The sequence below is a fragment of the Kryptolebias marmoratus genome, linkage group LG6 (genome assembly GCF_001649575.2).
Source record: "Kryptolebias marmoratus isolate JLee-2015 linkage group LG6, ASM164957v2, whole genome shotgun sequence".
NCBI lineage: Eukaryota > Metazoa > Chordata > Actinopteri > Cyprinodontiformes > Rivulidae > Kryptolebias > Kryptolebias marmoratus.
In genome coordinates this window covers 10,066,333-10,091,551 of record NC_051435.1, presented here as the reverse complement: position 1 = coordinate 10,091,551, position 25,219 = coordinate 10,066,333, and the positions used below count along the sequence as shown (strand labels likewise).

Here is a 25,219-nt window from a genome sequence, read left to right as displayed (position 1 = left end):
TATATATATATATATATATATATATATATATATATATATATATATATATATATATATATATAATCTTTAAATCTTTAAATCCCAAATATCTTTGGTTATTATTCCAGTTATTACAGTGTTTAAAACTTTTTATGAAGAACTGGAGTGAGATTTAATGTAACAGGCAGCAAATAATTGTGACCCAGTAACTGTACCATCCTTTAATAATCCTTGCTTTGAATGCTGAATGTGTGGATCTCAGACTGATCCTCACTGCAGTGAAGCAGCCAAAAAGGGATAAAAGCCATTTAATTGGTTACGAAACCTTGAAAGAGTCTTATACAGACACTTTTTGTGTGAATATAAAATACAACAAGATCTGACTCGAGCGGACAATTCAGCACCTCGCTGTTCTCTGTTAGCCCTCAGAGCAACAACTGAGCTGTTCAGTCGGAGACACGCCCGTGTTATGTTATCTTCTTCTGGACGCTGAGGCAACAATCTGACAGCCCCTGCCGCCGACAGAGCCGCGTTCTTCGATCCGAATCTCCCAAACCAGCTCGTCGGCCCTGCAGGGGCAAACAGGACGCGAGGCAGAACTCAACGGCATCCCGACTGCTCTTTTCCCCACTCGCAGATGCATTTCGATGTTTCGTTATTCCCGCCTTAGAATGACTTCTAATCCACTGCGCGCCACAACAAGAAAACCTCAGATTACATCAGTCATTACTGACTCGTCATAACAAATATTTGTAAGTTGCTCAATCCTTCCGGAAATGACAGAATGTACCGTTCTGTTTGAATCCTTGCGTCATCAGCTGCTCCCAAAATCATTTAACAGCTGAAGGCTATTATAAATAAATCCCCATGAGTACAAATTTATGACTAATAACTGCTCATAAAGTTACACGTCACTTCTTTCGTTGGTTGCTGTATGAAGCATCTTTGAAGTCCAGATATAAAAGAATACTAAATGAATTAGGAGCCAACAACCTCTCATGACCTTAGTGGACATGGTTGGGCATAAATGGCCGTCTTAAGGGAGAAAGGAAGTGACCGGCTGGGAGGCAGATCAAGCAGTGTCCCGCTCATTAGCACAGTGTGGCTCCGTAATCCTCTGCGCTCCTTCAGGGGGCACAGGTGTCCCCTGTCTGTCCCCAGATTAGCTCCGTAATCCCCGGGGACCCCCTGACTAGATGGTAGGTTTTGTTTTTGAACCTGTTCGCTGGAAGAAGGGGGGCTTCAAACGTCGCGGCACGCTTCTCTGCATTCTGACCACCCTTCTTATCCATGTAACGCAGGGTGAGGAGTCCTACTCTCACACGAACATCTAAAATCTGTCTCTATTGAGCCTTAAAATTAAATTTGCAACATTTTAGGAAAAATAAAGGTGAAGTAAAGTGAAACAGACTCAAAACTCAGCAGCTGCATGTGGGAGAACTCCCACTTCACTTCATCTGTGTGACTCTGACTCCAAACAGCTTTTCCAAATCTTCTTTAAGGGAATTCATCTGCAAAAACTTTTCACCTCATCTGTGTTGTGGGTAAGTGAACCGTCCTTTACGAAACGCTGACCGCAACGCTTAAGCTGTGGACAGTGATCCTCTGGGTTTGATAAAACAGCGTCAGAACTCGATGTTACCCAAAGGCCGGAACAGCGTTATGGGGATGGTTTACAACAGCAGGGTGCTGTCCAAATAAAACAAGTGATACATGAACGCGAAGGGCCAGGCCAGATGTTGGGGGATTGCGAAAGCGTCTGGACCGAGGCGGAGTCCGTACTGGGTTCCAGCTCTGCAACACAGGAATCAGAAATGATCTTTATCTAAAAGAAAAAAACAAAAAAGAGGTTTGGGGAATCTGTAACAGGCTCTACAGTCTGTAAAAAACAAGAAAAAAGGAACAACCTATTTGTTTCGAATGACTAAATGTCTCCAAACAGGTTCAAAGCTCCTTCACTAGAAACGAACTGTAGCAGTCCTATAGATCTGCACACATCCTCAAAGATGTTTATTTTTGTTTAGACAGAAACCAGGAAGCTCTGCTGCTGTTTGAAAGGATCAAATTAAACTGGCGTAAGATTTCAGAGTCAGCAATTTAACACTTCGTTGACTCTGCTCAGGGGAAAAAACAAAGCGAAACAGAAGCCAGCCTTGAGTTTTAAACTTGAATCTGGCAGCCATCTGCTATCATTTTGTTTACAGGGTGACGATCACAGATGAAAACCTCCAAACGCAGAGGCAAACTTCAGCTCTGCAGTCACACCGCAGAAACTTTCACCATCAACCTTCCCAAACAGCAGAGCGGTCTCCAGTCCGAATGCAATGACTGATGTGCTCTGGATTCGGCTGCAGGAAGTGATGAAACGCTGAGCGGGAGCCTGAAACCGACTGCTCCGCCACCTTTGTGCCAACAAAGAAAAACACAAGGCACAAGCAGAAATCCAGAGTCTTCTCCGGATAAAAACACTCTGCAACGTCACGGTCTCACTCCCCCGTTCACCAACACGTGCAGCTTGTTCTCCTTCCTACAGGAACCTACCTGCTGCATGTTTTAACTCAACAACAAATGTTGTGCTTTTAATAAAATGCACCTTTCAAGGATCTTAACTGGGAAGTAAAACCTGGGTGTCTCAGAAGTGATAAACTGAAAAGGGGAAATGCGTCAGGTCTCAGTCTTGGCTTTCGAGGTTTGTTGGAAGTATTTAATCTAAACCCTCTGCTTCAGTTTCATGTGAGGGGTCCAGAATACGAGGCAACTCGTCCGTCCAATAAATCCTGAATCTGTAGCGGATTGAACTGCGTCCCTGCCTCCTCCCTGGTCTGATGGGGTCTGCGTTAAACCCTGACGTACATTCAAATGCAAAAGAACCTCTGATTCTGCACTGCAGATGTTAACTCTGGCACAGAACCTGGCTTTCAGACGCTGGCAGCTTCCAGAACAGCACATGTCTGAAAAGAAACTCAAGGAGAAGAGTTTCTAAAGAAAATGGGACCATATGAACCAAAGTTTGAAGAATTTACACATGTAAGAAATATGGATAGAGCTTGATTTCCTTTATTACATCTCCTAACTGAACACTTCTAAGCAAAAGGATTGTATAAAAATGTGAAAAGGCGTTTAGATAAAAATGCCTCTCCTATAGACGAACCTTTTAAATCCACTTTATTTAGTTAAGCTACATAAAAAAAGACAGATAAACTTACAGTTGCAAATCTTTGGATTATCCAACTCGCCCTAAAATCTGACCGTAAGCGAACTTAATGAAGCACAAGGCCGTGAAAGCAGGAATGATAAACTAAGCGCCGCAGATAAAGCTGACCCTGACGCCACATCAGAATACGGAATCTGTCACAGCGGCGCAGACGTCTGAGGACTCTGCCTCTTTTTCTGATAAAACTCAACACCTTCAACATTCAACTGTTCCTCAGAGTTCAAAACAAAAACAACACCCCCACACGCCGTCTGTCACTTTGGATCCTGGACAGAACCGGCCCATAATGCAACTTGTCCACAGAGCTGTGACTGGGCCGCTCCTTTGTGTGAACTTGGACCGGCCGCTGGATGATGCTGGCAGCGGACGGGGACCCGGGTGAAAGAACTGGGTCGGCTTTCTCGAGGCTATGGTGTCACGGTGCACCTGCAGGAGACACTCCAGAGAAGATAAGAACCACTGGTAAGACAAAACAGAACCCAAGTTGATGTCAAAGCTCCAAGGACAGTTCTGTTCCTTACACTCATGTTGACGGCTGAGCCAAAAGCTCGATTGCTTTATTATTTTGGAACAAGACACTCAAACAAAACAAGATGTCTCAGAACTATAATGACTACACAGAGTTTTCATCACCTTTACTTGCCCACTAAGGGAAGCCAAAACCTTCAGCAGCTCAGGTTTTTGGGATGGTGTGGACTATCAGCACCAACAGTGAATGTCTAACCATAAAACTCCCATTTAAAGAGAGAGCATTGCCAAAACACACAACAGGCATAAAACCCCAACTAGAAGATTAAAAACCTCCACAACTGCTTGTTCTGAAGAAACTCTGTCTGAAGAGCCTGGCTTCTATCTCCATGAGGGTAATTTATCACTCAGGAGGGGGTCGAGGACACAAAAACTGCATCAAACTCCTGCTGACAAATCAAACCTCTCCTCTTCTTCTTGGTTTCTGACAGTTGACACCTGCATCATCATCGCCTTTTGAGCTACTGAACGCTGTGGTGAAGCTGATCCAAGAACAATCTAAATGTGTGTGTAGAATGGAATGGTCAAAACAGCGTGGAGAGGCTCCCCCAGACATGTCGCTGTCAAAACTCAGCTAAGAGCAACAGAACTGCCCGAGTCTCAGAGGTGTCCGTTAGCAGCCTTCCCCTTGAGTCCACGTTTTAACGTTTCAACCGACTCAATGTCGCTGAATGACACGATGTCCTCACGTGCACAGCAGTCGGGGGGCTCTCTGCTCCCCCGAGTATTCTGTTCGTGGCTAATTGGTGGGCGAGCATCCGGAGCTCGAAAACCCCACGTGGAAACACATGCATACAGGGTTCGAGCGGCAGCCTCTTTCACAGTCCGCCGGCTCTGGGTCCGGTGCCAGGCTCCGGCCCGGGTCTCCCCCCGGAGAATAAAGAGGGGCTCTGTTCCGCGGGGGCTGACGCACGGGATCCAGCCACTGCTACCCCCCCCCCAATCTGTGCCTCAGACAACAACCATTGTTCTGCTTTTTAATGAAGAAGAGTTGACATGGAAAAAAAAAAATCAATAAAGAGGGCTAACTTAGTCACTTCCTGGGTTTTATTAAAGGGTGTAAATTAGGGAGAAGGGTGTTATGTCATCATCGCAAACACAGGGGTCTAACTTACAGTCTTATCACTGTTGATTTAATGCAATTAAAATAAATTATTATCTTTTTGTTTCACTTTGTTTGATTCTTATCTGAAGTACGAACCATTGTGACCACAAAGTAACACAAAACAGCGTTTCTTTGGAGAGGCGCTCAAACCACAACGCTGATGGGACTCCATGCACGCTTTAAAACTCAAATTTATGAAAAGGCCGATTCACCGAAACCGGCCGGCAAGCAGAGTGCAGGTAAACAGCCCCCCACCACACACACACACACACACCGGGGGCCTGTCAATGTGACAAATTACACTTCAGTCGAACATGAAAGGCTACTCTAACGATTAATCCGAAGAGTAGATTTCAGATGCAGCAGCCCCCCCTCAACAACACAAATAACTCCTGGCACTTCAGCGGCCTTTAACAAAGCAGCTTAGATGTAATCTGGGCAGACAATTGAGAAGAGCAGCAGCAGCTAAGCTCACGCCGTCCCCCATATGGCATTTAAACGTGGAACCCCTCCGCCCCCCTGACTGCAGCAAACGGGAGGGGGGGGCCTCGGTTTCAAGTTGACACCATCTAGTCAGCTTTCTACATTCCTGTTTTACTCCCTTACTTTCTGTTCTTATAGAAGATAAAAAAAAGAGATGAAAAATCTTTGAAATCTAATCTGTAGGGCGGGAAGGAGAGCCCGGTTAGAAACAACATGAAGGCGTGATGGGGAACAACAGGTCGGTCAGTCGAGGACACCCCTCTGTTCTACTTTCCCTTCTTAAACAGTAAAAAAAAGTCCATCCCATAAGGAGTTACTCTCTGCGGCGGCGTGTTTGTGGTCCAGGATTTCCTCCCAGTCATCTGGATCTGCATCATGTGACTCATTTGCATAAAGCCTGGGAAGTTCGGCACACCTCCGACAGAAACAAAAAAAACAAAAATCTGAGCCGAACGTTTGGATCAAACTGCCCCGTTTCAGATGGATGATTTACAGGACTATTCCGCTTTAAAAACAGGCTTTTTTCTGCTGTAAATGAGACAAGCGGAAGTGTTCTTGTTGAGGCTCGTGGTTAGGAAAACAAACCAATCAATCAAACCTTCTCGTTACTTTTAAACAACAAATATTTGGGGTTAAAGCTGCTGCTTCCCCCCCATGGCCAAGGTCACATGGGAATCAGACGCTGGCATCACGTTACAATCAGCCAAAGTCTGTTTCCAAGATCAGCCGAAGACGGCGGGGATTTCTGAGGCAGGCTTTTTATTTCTCTGCAGACTCAAATGGTCTCCTCCACAACACGCGGGGTTAAAATTTAACCCACCGCAGGTCTGAGGAAGCTGACGCTGCTGAAACGGCCCTCAGAAGAGCTCACTTTAGCTCATTTGGACACAGCCTCTGTGGGCTTCACTCACATTCTGAAGCAGCCTTTTCATTGTGAAACAGAGCTAAAAACAAAATAAAAATAAAAAGTCAAACCAACAAAAACAAACAAAGTGACAGACGAGTCATTTCCTAGTTTAGTTTTAGTTCCTTTTGCTGTCAATAGAAATAGAAATGAGAAGTTTAGGCATTTGATTAGCAGCCAGACAACAGTGTTTTTGCACGCGAGTGTCAGCGTGCCTCTCTGTTAGCAAAATATCTCATAAACCAGAAGGCAGATTATAATGAAACTTTCAGACAATAATCCTTGGGTTTATCTTTACAACTGATCAACCTTTGGAGTCCAGCCAGTTCAAGATGGTCGCCACTAGAAAACACTAAAACGGCTTCAGTTCAGGCAGTTTTATAGATATTGTGCTAAAGTTTGGCATGGTAGTAGCTGAGAGTCGTTCCCGACACATACACTGTGCACAGATCTCCGCTTAAAACTCCAGCACCGCCTGCTGGACTGTGTCTGTTAGCAAAATATCTTGATGGATTTTAATGAAGCTTTCGGACAATAAGAACTGGATGAGACATCTGCAACTGATTCACGTTTGGAGTAGTTGTTTGACATCTTAGTCTAAACCCGTGGCGTGAAAAGGAGGCGGGTGATATGTATTCCTTCAAGGGATTCTGGACCTTTAACCTCATTCAGTCATGCCTTGAGCCTGACCGTTTAGATTTAGTCCCGGCTGCTCACAGATGTGCTGCTCGGGTCAGACAATCTCAGCCCTCTGCTCGCACACGCTTTAAGCGGGAGTCTTTAATCCAAGACGCTCCCCGCCGCCACACGAGGCGATGCCAGGATCGCCTGTTGATCGAACCAATCAGGAGCAGCAGGAGAAAAAAACACAACAAAAAAAAACCACAGTCCTGCGGCTGTTCTTTGATCAGCGGGCTCAGAGTCTGCAGAGGGGAGGGGACGGGAAATGATTAACAATTACTGATCTGAGGCAAAGAACAAAACCCCTGACTCATCAGGACCATCAACCTAAAGAGGCCCGAAGCATCATCATCATCATCCTCATCATCAGCTGCTACTCAGGCTGAGGTGAGGTCATCTGCGCCTCTCAAAGCCGAGACACATCAGGGTTTAAAGGGTGGCAACGAACACTAAACGCTCTGCTAATAGAGATAAATTCTTCTAATGCCAGAAGGCTTCCATCCCGCCAAGAGCTGAGGCATCATGCTGACGGGGGAGGCGGGGGAGGAGGGGGAGGCAGGGGAGGCAGGGGAGGAGGGGAGTCCCTGAAATGCTGTATGAGGATCGGCTTTACTGACAGCCAGGAAATCCTCAACTGAGACAAGTCGAAGTAGACAAGCTTAACTCGACTTCATGGATCCTAATCATTCAAAGAGGACTCCTGAATACGTTTAGGTGAGGCTACTACCAGGTGGGGTCCCTCAGAGGGAGGGGGGCGTCAACACCCCCTCACACACACACACACACACACACAGTGACCCCTGACAAGCCGCCACCATAAAGTCATCACTGATTAAACAATCAGTTAGCAATTAAAAAAAAACAAAAAACAAACGCTTACTAAAGTCATGAGTTCGGGTTCAAAAACAAATCAGCACAGATGGTTAATGTGTCCTTAAATGAAACACTTGGATGCCAACCACCACGTGCGTTCTTCCCACTACGGAAGCAGCCGAAGCGACTGAATGTTTCGCTCAGGTTTGCTGAGTAAAGTAAAGTACGCAGATGAAAAGATTTCAGGGTGAAATTTACCGCTCCTCAATGTCTGTCCAGTTCCACCTCATTTGGGACTACGTACGGCCTGAAGCAGGTCAAACATGCGACTCAAGCTTCCACAGGGAGCCGAGCTGTTTGTTTACGCAGAGCGCGTACCCGCATTTCAGAGCTGCTTATCGACGCGTCTAGAGTGAGCTCCTTCTGATGTTTTGGCAGCTCCTCGTGTTTGGCCTCGCCCTTCCTCCATGCAGGTCTGAAAACTGGTCCTGCGTCTGGGTTAGTCCCCGCAGCAGCTGACTTATGAAAAAGTAAACAAACAAACAAAGTTTGCCAACAATTTGTGGACATCAGTGAAGACTTTGTCAGCTGGAGGACCCCCTTCAGCCCTTCACCTCCAGCGTCCAGCCTGGGAGCAGTAACTGTTGGCAGATCTTTACGGTCTGACAGGACTTTTGAAAGACCTGGTGCTTGGGAAAAACCTCAACACCTGGACTTGCAAAGCTGAAAAGAAAGACGCCAACGGAGCCAATGAGCGTCCATGTTAGGGGTGCAGGTGGTTTCTTATTGGTGCTCAAACATGCGGCTCAGGAGAAACACAACAACAACAGCTTTGTTGTGGACAGAAAGAGAAAAAACGGGGATGGGAGGTGAATTCGACTCAATAAGTCAGTGGACATTTTCAGGTCAGGGCTGAGCTCATGTGTCCACGGTTAAGCTCTGCCAAACAAAAAGCCAGAAACACATGAAGAAGAAACTACTAAAAGAGCACTTTTTTGTTAGAAATACCTCTTTTTTTCTTCAACCCCCCCCCCCCCAAAAAAAAAAAAAAAAAAAAAAAAAAACAAAGAAAGACTGAGGCTCAGCCTACACACAGCTGTCCCGTCCCAGGACACAGGAGCGTGGAGAGAACAAAGAGCAGACGGAAACAACTTTGATTTTCTGACTTTTTCTTACCAGAACGATCCCGAACCTCTCCTCCAGCTCCCCGGGCTCCGGCATGGGCAGCTTCAGGGGCATGTTGTGTCCCCTTAAGTCGGTGTGCTGGTTCATGCTGCCTGCGTTCCCCATGTTTTCTCTAAACTTTTGCCCCCTTGGGTAACTTAACTTTTTTAAAAAACAACAACAAAAAAATCCTCTTTTAGAGCGGCGGAAAAAAGTTGTAGCCCTCCTCGCGCCCTCTTGGTTGCCGAGTTGGCTCCTCGCAGGCTCACTTCTTCTTCTACTACTTCTTTTTCTTCTTCTTCTTCTTCAACATAAAACACATGAAAGAGAGGCAGCGTTAAACGACGGGTCCGAGCGGCAGCGGAGACCCCGAAGAGACATTTTCTTCCAACAAACCCACACTCAGAGGAAAAACTCAAATGAAAACGCGACTCGGACCTCTCCTCGGTGTTATCCGTATCTTGCACAATTTCGGCTCCACTCCCAGCGGGTAGGAATGACGGCGGGCATGACTCACGCTGATCCCGAGCCCCGGTGTGTTCGCAGCGAGGCGGCGGAGCTGGCTTTCCACCGCTGACCGAGGAAGAGGGGGTCCGCACGCTCTGCCATCCCTCCCCGCGACCAGCCCTTTCAGGGACGAGCCTCCCACTTCTTCTTCGTGGGGCGTTGCTCCGACAGCCGTAACCAAGGAGACGCCGTGTGCCGTGTTGCATTGTGGTACTTTGAGTTCATTGACAGAGAGCGCACGGTGCGCTTTCTTTTAGTCTTTTTAAAGTGTTTTAAACAACATTTCTCCAGACTTTCTTAAAGTTTTTCGAAGTTGTTGTTGTGTTTTGTCCATTAGGGGTCTTTTCTTTTATTTTCTGATCAGTTTTTGTACATTTTTTTAAAGAAATGTTTGTTTGTAGTAGTTTGTAATACAGACCATATATATGTATATATACATATATATAAAAACTATATACACACACACACACACACACACACACATATATATATATATATAGTACTTTTGCTAATAAATCTTATAACCAAAGTGCTGGCTAACTGGTACTTTAGCTAGTAACTTCATTAAATTGATACAAGTATTGAAAATTATTGAAACCATCAATACAAGCCCAAAAACAGACTTTTTGTCTGATGCCGGTGTTTGCTGAATGATTGGTCGGGTCAGTTATTGTTTGGGAATTAGTGCATAACCAATGTGTGCTTTAAAACCTTAAATATGACGTAAATAAAGCTCACACTGGGGTGTGATGTATAACAAACGGTACTTCACTGGAAATATGCTTGGCTGGAAAAACGCCGAACAGATATATCAGTTTTTCTGGAAATATTTTTTTGCCCCCCTCCCTTTTCCAACAATCAGCTGGAAACTCTTTGCCACACACTGCAGGGAGGAAGTTCAGTTTTCCACAATGAACATTTTCCCAGGTGGAATTTCAGTCTGTCACAAACTGGGACCCGACATGGCCGTGACACGACAACACATCTGTCTAAACTAAAGGCCTGTTCGAAGACCCCCATCTTTCGCTGGAGAGCAGCTTAATGTCCCTCAAAGCTCCCAACAGCAGCCATCTTCCCCCTCTCCACCTCATCTACTTACAGATCATACAAAGGAATCTGAAGTCCTCAGTTTGGGGAGGGGGGGCTATTTTATGCACAAGAGGATGACATCAGCATTCAAGGTTCTGGATATAATCCAGAGGTTCTCCACTGATGCTGCAGAACGCAGCTGACTGACTTCATATATTTCCTGTTCTGCTTAAGGACCCCTCCCTGCGAGTGTTGGGCCCTTCATGGATCGCACACCTCTTCTCTGACTGCTTAAAGGGTTTCATCGACTGAGAAGATGCTCCTCATTAAAACTGATTATATATCTCAAGGATCCTTCAGCATCTGGGAGCTCATTTTCCTCTGCTTGTGCACTTAAAGCTAAACGAGGCTGTGATGTTCCTCGAGTCGGATCGGCGATTGATTTTCACTCGTACCTGCTTTTGCTTGAAGAGCTTTAATTTACTATATTATTATCAGCTGTAATGACATCCGTCCACATCTCCTTTAAACAAAATCATTGAATATAAGGCTAAAATATCATTTCCACCATTATAGATTGAAGGTACCAACTTAGATGTGTAAAAACAATATAAAAAAATACACTGGGACTGAGTTAAAAACTAAAAATGGGCTTTTCTGTACCATTACAGCAGCTGACACTTAGTAAGAAGTGTCAGTGTGAGAGTATGTTTTAGTTGGGGGGCGCTGTGAGCATGATTGCAATAAAAAAGTGCACATAAACTTATTTAAACATGGACGTTAAAAAGACACCGTAATGCGTTCATAACCCAAAGCTAATCTGCCCACTTCTCCATGGGTTTTAGGCGTTTGTCCAACTTTACACCTGGATGAACAAAAACTGTGTTGGTTTATGAATCAAAAGTCGTATCAATGTAACATTAGATGTCCCCTGGCAGCAATGGGAGGGAAGTCATGAATAAATAAGTAAATAAATGTGCAGAATTCCTCCCCTGGAGTTTCACATGGCTCCATATTTGCTCTGTGGTAATCTGATTAATGTCAAGATAACTAAATAATGTTACATTTTCCAGCCAGCATGACTGTTTTAAACCAGAGAGATCAGGAAGTAAACACAACTGAGCCGTATTTCATTAAAAACACAGTCAGTTCTGGTTTAGCAGACAGAAACAAACCTCTATTTGCTTGTGAACAAGGATAAAAACGACAGGAAGTTCCTTACAGGGCGTGTCCTTCACCAGAAGGTTATTATTTGTCTGCCACACATAAAACCTATTATTAACATCTGCTCTGGATTAGAAGTGCGTGTTTGGATGAGTGAATGAGTAACTGGACTCATTAATCCACCTATTATCTTAATAAATAAGCAATCCAGTCGTAGTAGGCCAGCGCATGACACGAACTTTGAAACAATAACAATCAGAGTCACTCTCATGACCGCAGTCAAACAAATGAGGTTGTGTGCTGAAACGACGAGCGCTCCTGACACTGCAAACAGTAACTTCTACACCCCCCCTCACGTGTCCCATACTGTAGTTTATATAAAACGAACTCCTCCATGTCACGACTAGAACACGTCTTTGTAAAACCAACTTCTCCCTGAAGCTGTTATCAGTGCAGCACAGCACACACACGCTGGCGGGTCAGATATACGGGCGGCTGGGGCACCTTGCAGCTGCATTTCTGTATCATCTGGGAGGAAATATGATTTCTGACACCCCCACGAGGAAACGTAAGATTTTAAACGAGGAGCCAAAACGACAAGCAACACAATCAGAGCTCTGTGAGCGAGCTCACGTTGAATTCACTTGGCCTGCTGCTCAGCAACATCTGCGAAATCAAGTTTTCTTAAATGAGGATCAGGAAGTTTTAGCCCTCAGGGGACTCAAGTGAAGCAACACGTGTGTTTGTATTATAATACCTAGAACTGAAGCAAAAAGTGATACAGGTTTTAGAAAAACACAAGAAAATCTAACGAGGTGGCGCCCTCTAGTGTATACAGTTTCAACTGCTTTAAAGGCAAACTTCCATAGAAAACTATATTTATAAATGCATATATTTATGGCCAGAACAGATATTTAAATGCCAGTTTTATTAAACAAAAAGGTCCCATTTAAGCCCAGAATGAGCGCTGCTCACCGTCACACAAAAACCAATATACAGTTCAAAACATATCAAACTATATTTATTGTACACAGAATAGAGACGACAAATAATGTACAAATTAAAATAAAAACAAAAAACAAAAGCCAAGTTCACTGGCATTTCTAACTGGTTACATTTTTTAAAACACCAGTGGACGTTGTTGTGTTTTTTTTCTTGTTTTGTTTTTTTATAAAGCTAAATCCTACCAACACAGGAGCAGCTAACAAAATATGTAGATAAAGTTTTGATATTCTTTTTACAAACCATTCAAAAACCGGCGACACAGTATGTATGACTTGTACAGTGAGTGGAATATCTGGATGGTAATGGACTGGAAAGAAGGTGGATTTTTATTTTTAAGAGCCCCCAGAAGTGGAAAGAAGTCGATTTACAAGTGAACCATGTTCCCCCTGCGTAATATAATGAATCAATAATGCTTTTTTTTAATTATTTACATCGGCTCCTTAGGTTGTAGATGTAAAAAGAACTGGGTCGTTTTGGTCCAGAAACCTGACCACATATTACCATTTATTAGATCTGACTCGACCGGAACAAAGTTCATATTTTCCTCCAGCAGAATTTTGCTCGTTTGTAGACATTAAAGCGAACGTTCCTGTAAAAGTAACACTTAAAGAGTCGCAAAATATCTGAATCTTTCTCCCGGGAAAACGTTAAAATACTGCAGCTTGTCTGATTGGAGTTTCAAAAAGAAAAGAAGAAAAAAAGTCAGCTTGTGATTTATGAGGCTTGCAGGAGGACACCTCACACTAAAAATGCCGTTTGCTTTTAAAACTACAGGTGTGCTCCTGTGTTTTTAAAAATGACTCATTTAGGGCAAATAAAGCGCGTTTAAAAAGGCCGATCTGCTTTTTTGCTCCCCCCGACAAGGAATCAGATTTTTTTTTGCAACAAACAGCCCGACGTGAAGCCGAGCGTAGAGGAGGAAGAGGAGGGCGGCAGCGGGGGGGTATCAAGAAAAAAAAAAAAAAAAAACACAAACAAACAAAAAGGTGACGCTCTACCAACAGTCCAAACGCCACTTAATCCGCTCCTCCTGTTTGCTGCTGAAATACGTCGATAGTGTCCTCATCTTCCATCTCCAGCTGAAACAAGAAGCATGTTTATACGTCAGTACCTTCACACACACGTACATTTAATTTATTTGTATCAATTCCTCGCAGCTACATGTCGGCACAGCTGAAAACGAACACCTTTATTTCACACATGGGGAAGAAAAAACATCTAATTAAGAGAAGCACATTACAATGTTTAATTCAATAAATACTATGACAACGCTGAAGCAGTGAGTCAGACATGAAGTACCACCGTCGTAGAGATTAAAAGGACAGAGCCAAATTATCACACCTACACCACCGTGCTTAACAGTTAAGACGAAGCGCCCGCGCAGCTATCTGTGCAATTTTCATCTGTTGTGTTCTGAGTCACAGGCAGACATTTTGAATTTAAACTCTGTGCAGAGTACGCTTTTAAGGACGTACTGAGGTTTTACTCAGGCGCAACTAATAAGTACTGCTGAGTACTTTTCAGAGAGAAACTTCCAGATGCTGACTGAACACTTCCTGCATTACGCTGTACTTTGAAGAAATATCTTTGCTTGTTCTTTAATTTAAATCCTGGCCAGGATGTTTCTTGTTGTGTCGGCTTTTATGAAAGGCCAACAAAACTGGAAAATCATGAAGAGCTACAACTGTTTATGTTAGCCTATATGTTTATTATTAATCATATTATTAATGATAATATTAAGAACCAACACGGCAGATTTCTGTAGATCTACAGTGAAGCTCTGGGACACGCTGCTCTGTGTCGCCAAGACCGCTCGTGGCTGAATTAAACGCAAAATTGTTCAAGCATCTGAGATTAAAAGCATGGCAGGTGCTAATCTGAGGTTTGGTTTGCCATGTCACGCAGTCGGGGTGGCTCTCTTTAAAAAGGCTCGACTCGTTTGTGTATAAAGCTCATGTAGGAAAAGCTCGGGGCCCTCGGAGGCCGAGGGAGCAGGGGAGGCCGGCGTCCCCTCTGCGCTTCTGGACCTCAGCTGCAAAAAGGAAAGCAGCTCTAATGACAGGCTGCGTGGGAGTATTGTAAGCCCGCTGCATTAGGTTCAAAGCCAGCCTGAATTATTTCCTCCAGAGCTCAGAGAAATCAGCTCCTAACATTTAACCAAAAGGAGATTTTGGGGGGGATCCTGCTATAATTAAAGGCCTAGCATTCCTTGATGAACTGCGGCCGCCACCTTCTTCTTTTTCTTTTCTTTTTTTTTTTATTAAGGCTAAAATCCATTTGGAGCGCGCATCAAGAACGCCTCGCACATCACGCCGAACCTTAGGTCAGCAGCAGTTAAAACGTGGCTGCGTTCGTGCATTGGCTGCGGCGGCCATCTTGAACTGGGATGACTCCAGAATGGGGGGAAATGTGCTTCACCAACCTGAGCCGGCGTGTCTGTTTCGTTGATGGGCTGCCCGTCGAACCTAAACCTTATCTGACGAATCGACAGGCCCTGCAGAGGAGACACAAGTTGGGGGGGGAAGGGAGGAAAAGGGGGGAGGAAATGTTCAGCAGGTGATGCTGGGACCCAAAACACCAGTCTGGTGGCACAAAGGTGCGAGATGTTCGGTCCTGGGTGGACTTGCCTGTCTCTCGCAGTACGCCTTCATGAGTTTGCTGAGGGGGGTGTGCCTTTTGATTTTGAACTGGACCACGGACCCGTCCTGGCCGGCCACCTTCAGGTTGATGTGGTCGTTCTCCGTCTTCACTCCTTCCTGCAACAAGAAGCAGAGCCGCCGAACCGGCCGCGAGACCCGTCAGCACCGCAGCGTTTTTTTTTTTATCGAAACCGGGTAAAAAAAATTTAATTAATTAAAACAACAAAACACACAAGAGGAGGAGAAGGTTGCCCTGCTCTAAAAACAAAAAAAAAACTAGCTGTTAGCACAACAAGCTAACCAAACTGGCGCAGAGAGCCACAATGAATGGCGCAAATCAGAGTCCGGGAGCAAGAGTCGCTTTTTTGTTGTTGTTGTTGTTTTTCTACAAAATGAGCCCCTCCGAGCGGAGCAAACGACGTGATTTTACTATTATTATTTTCATTTGTTTTTATTTTTACAGAAGCAGCAAATACAGCCGAATGTGCGCTTTAAAGCCAGAACATCCGCAAACCTTTGTTTTCTCCCGTCTGCCCGCTCAAACAAGCCTGGGAAGCAGGGCCAGCCTTTTAGCTCAACGTGCTAACATTCACTCGGACAACTGACGGCGGACCCGAACCGTCCGCTCCGCGGGTTGAACGCTTGGTACCGACCTTCGGTTTTTCCTCGGACATCCTGCTACTTTCTCCGGGGTTTCTCTCCCTAACGTGGAGTCGCAGAGGTCTGCTGAGGGGGGAGGAGGAGGAGGAGGAGAAGTAGCGGGTTGCTGACTGTCGGCTCCTCCAGCGGCTCTTTCGTTAGGACCGGGAGCGCGCGCTGACATTTAAGACGCGATTGGACCAAAGCGGTCACGTGTTTCGCGGGACCGCGGACGCGTGAACGCGTATGGAAATTTGCGCACTCCCGTTACATTTAAAGCTTGGAGCTCTCTTTCAGCAGCTACCAAAAAGACCTGCAGAGTTCTCCGAGTCACCCGGACCAGGACAGCCTGGATCAGCACATAGAGGTACGAAATAACTAAAACACCTGTTAAATACACTCATATGGTCCCAAACATGGCCCTGAAACACTAAGTTCAATGTCAAGAAAAAAAGATTATATAAATCAGAACGATGAGTTGCTAAATCATAATTTGGAGATCCTAAGTGATAACTTTGACAAACTAAGTCATAACCTTAAGATATTAAGTCATAACTTTGGGATACTAAGTCATAACTGAGATAATAAAGCTTAACTTTGAGACACTAAGTCCTAACTAAGATATAATTATGAGATAATTAGTCATAAATGTGAGATACTAAGTCATAATTTGGAGAGCCCAAGTGATAATGTTGACAAACTAAGCCATAACTTTGAGATACTAAGTCAATACTTTGACGTAATAAGACATAAATATGAGATATTAAGTCATATATAAGATAATAAAACTTTACTTTAAGATGCTAAATTGTAATTTTAAGATATTAGTTCATAGTCATAAGTTACTAGATCATAATTATGAAATAATAGGACATAATTTAGATAATAGAACTTAACTTTGGGACACTAAGTCATAACTAAGATACTAAGATATAATTATGAGATACTTAGTCATAATTAAGATATTAATTACTAACTTTGAGACACTAAGCCATAACTGAGATACTAAATCATAACATTGAGATTCAATGTCATATTTTTTTAAATATTAAATTAGGGAAATGGGCTTCCATAAATAGGTCAAAAGGCCAAGTTGGAAAGTTGATTTTTTTCTGCCTGAAATCCGTCAATTCTTTCTCCAGATTCAGAGTAGCTCATTTAGGGATGTGATTTTCCAAACTCAAGTCCAGTTGTATTGACTATTATTATATATTATTGAATATTATCAAAGTTCTTTTTTTAAAAAAATATGAATGTGTGTAAATAAATCACAAAGAAAAGCAACAAAAAAAAATTTCTTTCATTCTTTTTATTTTCAAATGTATGATTACAATTTGGATACAAGCTGCGCTAAAATCAAACTGTTCATGTGTAATTTAGCAGGCGTGAATTAAACTGTGACACTAAAACTCATAAACGTTAACGCCAGAATAACGTGAAGATCTGTTAGATGTGCCTTTGTCACGTGATACTGATTTACTGCATTCTAAGCAAAAACCTGCAGGATGTTTTTATCTCAAGTGACCGTAAATCTCCATGTGTTTGTTCTTACGACTAATTTCTTGTGTGAGCAGAAGATACTGTTAGCAAAACACTCGATTTAAGAAATTAGAGAGCTTCATTCACATGTTAGAAATGAGAAAGAAAGTGGTGTTCTCCAAAAGCTTTCACGATGAAATTAATCCAGATGATCACAGTTTATCCGAAGACACAGAAAAGCTGCATCTTGTTGTTACTGGCATCAATAAAAACCATCTCAAGGAATCATAACTGAGACTCGTCTTAATGATCGTCCATACGGGCGTATGGGTTATCCTTCGCCAGACCTAGGGAAAAACATTCAAATGTATATTAATAAAACCGAAAAGCAGGAGAAGCAAATCTTAGAATATGTTGTTTTTATGGTTGAAGACGTTTAAATGTGGATTAAAGTGTCCAATTAAGGTTTTGTCCAGTAGATGGCACTATTTGATCGTTTTTTTATATGTTTCTTCACTCTTTAACCTGACCTTTGACCTTATTGTTGTTTGGTTTCTGCTCAAAGGAGTCAGACACTCTGGTAGCTTTAAATTCACACATCCAGGAGACGAACCTCACCGTATTTCTGCCTGATTTCATCATGTCTCAGCTGGATCTCAGTTCTCCTGAAGGAAAAAAGAAGCAAAAAACAAAGTCGTTGAAGAGCAGCAAAAACTGGCGTTTAAAATGAAGCTCAATCAACACAAAGTGCTTCTTCACTGGCTCATTTTTAACCACCGAATCACATCACATTTGGCTGAACAAAGGCTATAAATTGTGTATATTTGAAAAAGCAAACATGTCTTTATTTCTGATGGATTCAGTGACTCATTTGCTCTCTTTCTCCAACCCGTGTTAATGATGTTTAATCTTAGCAGACACCTACTCAACAGCCATTCACCTTGCTTTCTGACGGGCCTTCCTCGCTCGGGTTTGTCTCTCCACCTGTGCGTCTTCTCTCTTGTTCCTGCAAAAATGAAGTTACGGATTTACGTCAAAAAGCTTCACAGTTCTGCTCGTGGAAGCGTGCACAGCTGGAATCGAGCCATTTTCTTTGACTCCGACTCAGAAACCCTGACTGAGCCCAAGAACGGCAAATCATTTTAATCAAGTTTTCCAATTAAATTGAACTCAAAATCTGTGACACTGAGTTAAAACTGGATGTGGTAGTCGCTGAGAGCGCTTCTTAACACATACTCTGAGCGCGAAAATTTGCAAAATCTCATGAGATTTTTGCCTAATGTTACTCTTAAGGTTTCACGTTCCAAACTGCTAACAGAGTCGGGGGATAAAGATTTCTTAGAAGTTCAGAAAATCCTCCATTTCAAACCACGTAGACATTAAATTATTCATTAAAAACAAAACAGATATTAGTGGTGTTAAAGTCTAGATGGTTTTTTTTTTACCAAAGACTGAAATGAAAACAGTGAAAGAATCTACTGATGATTTGATCTTAAGTAGTCAAGATTTTAGTGGTGTGTTTTATTTCTCCAAACTATCCAAATAGAGGATTTTCATACATTCATATTAAAATATTTCCCTTAAAACAGAGCAAGGCTCATCCACAGCAGCCAGTGAACGTTCTTGTCAGATCTTAGTTCTGGCAGGCCTCTGGAGATAGCGGTATCAGCCTAGTCTCGCAGAATAATAAGCCATTGTGCGCGCCCCCACCGTGCTTTTTCCACCTCCTCCTCTGGACCAGATTTCACTGCCAGTGTTTCATGTGACTCGGTGCTCACCCAATTCTCTCGCACTTGCAGCAGCAGCACAAGCAGCAAACGACCACGGACAGGACGATGATGCCGGCCAGCACAGACATGGTGATGATCAGGATCTGGAATTTGACTGGAAATCAAAAGCGGGAGGTGGGCGGGAAACACTCACGTCAGAACAAAATCTAACTGTGGCGGCTGAAATACACAGACGCTTGTTGTGGATTTTTAGTGGGAGAAATATGAATGGTGACTGAATCACCGGGAAGTGTTGAAACAATTACCCAACCAAGATCTTCACAGGAATATCGACAGTAGAGAAGAATTGGATGAAACAACGCTTTACTTCTCATAAAAAGGGGATTCAGTTAAAAGGACATCTGTCTGCCTTTAGAATGTGATAAACTAAACAAAACCTCCTTTTTTATTTTACAGCTGTGCCAAAATAGTCTGAACAGATTTGTTTGCAGTCTAAAAAAGGCTTTTAATCTTTGCATTGGTCATGTTTCAAACTAAGTGTTTGACCTTAATTAGTATTAAGCTTCCCATCAGCCTTTCAGCCGATTTAAAGGGAACAAACAGCCACTGGGTGGTTTGGTATCATTATGTTCACCCTTCTGAACTTGGAGCAGAGAAAGCAAAGGTCTGAGGAGCTCAGGAAGAAGATTATAGATATCCATGTTAAAAGGTAAAGACTACAAGTCCATCTCCAAGCAGTTTCATGTTCCTCTGATTACACTTTCCAATATTGTTTAAAAGTATGAGATTCATGGGACTTTAGCCAACCTCCCAGGACGTGGACGCAAGACAAAATGCATCCCCAGTTTGATTATATGGATAATATGGATGGTAGAAAAAGAGCCAAGCAAACCATCAAAACCAGTGGAGTTGAAGTCTAAAGTCAAGGAATGTCACTTTCTGACTGCACTATTTGTCACATTTTAAATAATAATGGCCTCCGTGGATGAAGACCCAGGAGGGCTCCACTGTTGACAGAAAAACACTAAAAAAGCCAGACTGGAATTCACCAAAATGCAAGTTGACAAGAAGCGAAGTTTCTGGGACTGATGAGACGAAACAGAATCTTCGTGGCCTGTCACATCAGCTGCCAACAAATTTAATTTCTGTAACTCGCATTAATCTGCTTCTGATATTAAAGGTTGAGTGTCTGACCTTTGAAATGTCTAAAAAAATACAGTAAAAATAGCAGTAACAAACAGTGACATCCTCAAAACAATATTAATTCTATACTGTCCAAATAATGCCACTTCATAAATATATCATTTAGGCTCTAATTTAATTTAGGCCACTCTGTTTATTTGTGTATTCCGCCTAATATTTTTACCACACAGGTCACACATGTTCCCCTTAAATATTAAAAAATAAAGTACACCCAAATGTGTTATCAGACATGATGATCTGCCAGTCTTACCCCAACAAACCCCCCACCGGGCCTCATTCAGGGGACACACGCTGCTGGGGGGCAGGATGTTCTGCACCGGGTAGTAAACGCATTGTTTGGTTGAGATGCACCACAAACACTGCAACACAAGAAGCCCCCAAACTCTTGACAACAACAACAACAAGAAGAGGACAAAGAGGAGGCTGAGTCTGAGTGAAGTGGGAGAAACTTACAGCCACATTCTGCAGGCAGTCAGCACAAGAGCTGTTGGATTTCAGGCTACAAGAAGCTGAAATGGACAAAAAAAAATGCTTGGATTATTTTACATACAAGTTAGAAAGATGATCTTATGAAGGTTTAACTTAGTAAGAATTGATTACTTATTCCCCCCCCCCCCCACACACACACACACTTTAATCTGCGTAAACGGAGGCTCGCATGAGAAAAAAAAACAAAAAACAAAATATTTGCGTAAATTGGATTTACTGGAACACAACAAACCCGCCTAAAAGAGGCGAATCTGATACCAGGACGGCTTGTTTTTCCCTTTCCAAATCCAATTTGCGGGTGTCACATGACAGCCTCCTGACCAGAGCCCGCCGGAGAGCAGAGTCCGTGGAAGGAAACTCACCCGGAGCCGGGGACGGAGTGGCTGACTGCGCTCCCGCTGCGGACAGAAGTGCGCAGAAACACGCCGCGGCGCAAACAGGAGCCGCGGGGAAGCCCAACATGGTGGTGGTGGTGGTGGAAGGAGAACGGGACAAGGATAAGGACAAGGCGAAGTCCGGCGGCGAGGAGCCCGAGTGAAGAAAGGCTGGAGCTGTTTTACGAGGAGTGACGTCATGACGCAGCTGGCGCAAACAGCTGGACACATCTGACTGAAAGTGACGCTTTATGCGCCCAAATGCGCTGGGTTTCTCCTCAGACTCACTGCATTTCAGCAGCAAATATTAACAGAACCCCTCTTTATTGGCTGTAGACTCGAGAACCTTGAACTCTTTTTGCAGATTCTGTTTAATAACACAAATTAAATGAGTCGTTTTAGGGTGAAAACTTTAAATAATCTCCAACTTTTGAACAGATCACCAAAGTTGCGTCCAGATTGTTGTGTTAAGTTTAACTGTGCACCACACACTGCAGTGAATGCTCTTTCTTTTAGCAAGTTTTTATTGAGCTACTTATTGTTGCAAAGCAAAAAGGTCTGAAAAGAAATATTATCCACTTTAACAGACCATAGCACAAAAGAAGCGTATTTGTAGTAGGAAAATATCCAAAAACTAAACTTATTCTGCTTTAAATTGTTGCACAAGACTGTGCAAAATAAATAAATGAATAGCTAAACCACTCTTAATTTCATTATACCTTTTTTTGTAATACTTTAGGGAGTTTTGATCAATAGCTCTCCAGAATAATTGATGTATTTAATTACAGTGATCACTTTCTCACTTATTTTTCTGTCCTTCAAATTTGTGCAGCGAGAAAAGTTTCCAGCATAAAACAATCACAAAACAAAAGATCTACTAGAAAGCAAAGAAATCTTTCTGAAAACGATGTATTTAATCCAACACAGGATCGTCCTTCACTTCATCATCTTCTGAATATCAAGGCTTCAGCTGACGGCTCTCCGAGAATCTCTGCTGGTCCTAAAATAATGTTTTATGTCTGTTAAACTTGGTTATCTTTGGTGTTTTTTATTAATTTAGCAAAAGAAATGGAAACAAACTGTGTCTTTGTGACAGGTCCATAATTTACTAGCTCGTATTTTAGTTAGTTTCTAACAAAAAAATTGAATTTGAGTTTTTTTGTTTGTTTTGACACAACACCGATACGTTTCTTCAGTTCAGGAGTCTTTTTATGCTCAATGATTCAAAGGGCAGAGTTAAGTGGCTTAATCAAACAAAAATAAAAGTTTCCTCTGTAAATATTTAGGTGCTGGGCGAAATAATCAGGGAAAAAGCAGCTAAACTCTAAAGAAAACTTTGAAACATTGAAGAAATGTTGCTTAAAACCACAATAAAAGATTACAAGCATGTGTGACGTGCTTGTAATCTTGAAACTAATTTTATATCATAAATTATAATATTATTATTAAATGCTGGATGGCTGGAAACGTTTGCACACAAATCTGAATTCAGTTCACTGTTGGACATCACAGTGAATCAATAATTATTGTTTTTATTTGCTTGTTTTTACCAAAGTTTTCTTTTTTCTTTTAAGGGTCTACGTTTTGTCGCGGCATCATTTTACCCATCAGAAGACACAAGAAAAGATGAGAAGACAACGAACAAGTGTTGAAATACAATAATTTATTAAAGCGTTTTTTCTTTTTTTTTAAAATTCTGATATAAAACATTTTCTGATTTTTCTTCTTCAAAACGGTCAGAAACCTCAGAAATACAGTCATCGTCAATGGCAAGCTCAGGCTCTGGTGTGGCCGCCGGCAGCTGACCAGAGCTTCAGGTGAGAGGGATTGGAGAGCGATGGAAGACAGAAATCTAACGTGAGGTAAGTCCTAAAATACTCTAATCATGAACTATAATGTGGCTTAATAACGGGAAATAAGGAAATGAGTGGAAACACACTTCAGCTTCTCCAGAAGTCACGAAAGCCCAGAAAAGAAAATAGCTTGTCCGTCCTTAAATCGTGTAACATTTGGTGTCCTTGAAGGACAAACAGGTGAGAAAGTAACAAAACTCATCTTATTCTCTCAAATCCATTGAGTTCTTTTAAAAATAAATACCCCACCCTCGCATGGCTGCTTACATCACTAAAAGCTAAAACACACACACGCAAACTACAGTCGCTAATTCAGTTAAATGTCTTGTTTTGTTTTCATACACATGCTTAAACTTTTGGCTGTTTTTTTACAGAGATATATTCAGCTCACGCTTGTACTCATTCTTGGTTAGAAGCACAAATATTTTAATGGATAGAAGGAATTAGGAGTCAAAGAGTTGTTGTTTTGTTTTACTTAAATCAGTGGTGTCCAAGCCTTTGGACACGCGGGCCAAATTTGTCCAGCTGAAAGTACTTGCAGGACACAAAAAATTTGAATCTTTGCTTAGAAAATGCATAAATGCTTTTTGTGTTTTCATCTTTGAGCTCTCAATTACAACATAAATATGCAATATTTTAGCAGAAGGACAAAAGTTGACTGATGGAAATGGCATTCTAAATTATTCCAAAACATAAAAAGCAAAGCATTCAGTTTCTTTGATTCATTGGGTCGTTGGTATATTCTTTAATATTCTCAGGAATAAAAGCATAATGTGGGTCACTTTTTTTCAAAAACAGTGGCTAAAAGGAGTTGTGTGACCTGGCGGTAGATCCTTGAGTGAAAACCTTTGCCTCGCAGTTTAAATTCCTCCTGAGGAGGATTTTCAAAACTCTTTTGGACCCACACGACCGAAAAGGGTGGCTGAAGCTCTGAAAAAGTGTACAGCTGGCCGTCGATAAAACTGATTCATAGAAGGCTGAAGGGACGTTAATGAAGGTGATCGAATTGCATATAAGTTATGTCCACCCCAGTTTCCTTCTATCAATGATTAAATGAACAATAACTTCTTTCTTTGAAAACATTTGCTAGATTTAGCCAAGTTATATGAATGGTTACCCAAAAGTCTACTTTTTGGTAAATGTTTGTGTTCCTTTTTATTATGAAACTGCAATAAGAAGAAATGTGGTTAATTAAAGATGAAAACAATTGAATGTACTTAATATTGCACATTTTAGGAAGGATATTTCGTTCCGATTTCTGTTATGTTAAACCTCAAAATATCAAAGTGTCCGTCTGCATCAAATTCTTCAGCCTGCGGGCCAAAATTACACAATTCCTAAACTGCAGTCGCGGGCCGTACAAAATCACTCAGGGGGGCCGCAAATGGCCTGCGTGCCACACTTTGGACACCCCTGATTTAGATGCCAGAGATGTGTTTTTGTGGCACATTAAAAAAAAAAATTACACACAAGTTTCTGTTCTGCTTCTGCAAGGCCACGTCTGCTCTCCGAGTAGCTATAAGGCAAGAAAAGGGGCTTTTTTTTTTTTTACCCTGAGGGACTCTCCATTCAGGAGAACATTCATTACAAGGGGTCGCAATGTTTAACAAAAATAAAAACAAAACATTAAAGGTGCTAATTCAGTCAGTGTGCAGCACATTCAGAGATGGTGTCTGAGTATATGTTTGTGAGAATCTCTCTGTTTGTTTGCTATTTTTTTGGTAATTTAGGTGGGAAAACATTTCAAGTTGTGGTAAAAGTTTCTTCAGACTTTGAAAAACAATCCATAAGAAAAATAAACCTCATAATTTCTTTGTGAGAAGTGTGTGAAATGACCAGTGTAACCAACTAGAGCAGATTTGGAGACGACGAGGAAGGAAGCGACGCTCAGAAGATCCAGAAGGAAAACAATTAAAAACAGGCATTCTGAGTCAATATAGAGAGCTTTCTGTCTGGATGGAGATTTTTTGTGTTGCTACGTGGCTCAAGTCAAAACTGAAGGAGCTTTCACCTCCTGGTATCTCCGCTCCACGCTTGTCGCGTGTTGAACGGCCAGAAAACGAACTGCGTCGTCCCCGAGGCATCACCTGATCCAGCTGGTCCCGTAACTGGACACAGACTTGACACTGCAGCGCTTCTTCACGATCATGTTTATGTAGGCTTTCATGATCTTTGTGATCTCTCCGACCTGCGAGTGTACAGAACAACAACAACAACAAAAAAAAATAAAGCATAAA

The 25,219-nt window shown here is 42.5% G+C and overlaps 4 protein-coding genes across 11 annotated transcripts in view; all 4 read right to left on the bottom strand.

Annotated features, from left to right (window-relative positions):
- Window positions 1-9,508, bottom strand: part of fmnl2a (formin-like 2a) — a 49,058-nt gene extending 39,550 nt beyond the window's left edge. For 4 of the 5 annotated variants that reach the window (XM_037976314.1, XM_037976313.1, XM_037976315.1 and 1 more), the window contains exons 1-2: window positions 9,310-9,507; window positions 8,884-9,175 (exon numbers count right to left, since the gene is read on the bottom strand). In XM_037976314.1, coding sequence (XP_037832242.1) covers window positions 8,884-8,997 — 114 coding nt within the window. In that variant the 5' untranslated portion in view covers window positions 8,998-9,175; window positions 9,310-9,507. Of the gene's footprint in view, window positions 1-8,883; window positions 9,176-9,309 lie in introns of all 5 variants that reach the window. The other variant, XM_037976312.1, reaches the window with a different exon arrangement.
- A 3,057-nt stretch (window positions 9,509-12,565) lies between these two features.
- Window positions 12,566-16,027, bottom strand: sumo3b (small ubiquitin like modifier 3b). The gene is made up of 4 exons (XM_017424406.3): window positions 15,869-16,027; window positions 15,204-15,332; window positions 14,999-15,070; window positions 12,566-13,655 (listed from the first exon to the last, which is right to left on the bottom strand). Exons 1-4 carry the CDS (start codon window positions 15,887-15,889, stop codon window positions 13,593-13,595), a joined length of 285 nt encoding a protein of 94 aa, XP_017279895.1. The 5' UTR covers window positions 15,890-16,027; the 3' UTR covers window positions 12,566-13,592.
- Window positions 16,028-17,144: 1,117 nt separating this feature from the next.
- On the bottom strand, window positions 17,145-21,335 carry pttg1ipb (PTTG1 interacting protein b). The gene is made up of 7 exons (XM_017424506.3): window positions 21,118-21,335; window positions 20,720-20,775; window positions 20,517-20,625; window positions 19,112-19,217; window positions 18,274-18,339; window positions 17,952-17,998; window positions 17,145-17,680 (listed from the first exon to the last, which is right to left on the bottom strand). The coding sequence occupies exons 1-7, from the start codon at window positions 21,215-21,217 to the stop codon at window positions 17,637-17,639; spliced, it is 528 nt and encodes a 175-aa protein (XP_017279995.1). The 5' UTR covers window positions 21,218-21,335; the 3' UTR covers window positions 17,145-17,636.
- A 1,437-nt stretch (window positions 21,336-22,772) lies between these two features.
- myo10l3 (myosin X, like 3) overlaps window positions 22,773-25,219 on the bottom strand; it is a 54,952-nt gene continuing 52,505 nt past the window's right edge. For all 4 annotated transcript variants that reach the window (XM_037976097.1, XM_017424505.3, XM_037976098.1 and 1 more), the window contains one exon: window positions 22,773-25,170. In XM_037976097.1, the coding sequence (XP_037832025.1) occupies window positions 25,066-25,170 (105 nt within the window). In that variant the 3' untranslated portion in view covers window positions 22,773-25,065. The remainder of the gene's footprint in view (window positions 25,171-25,219) is intronic.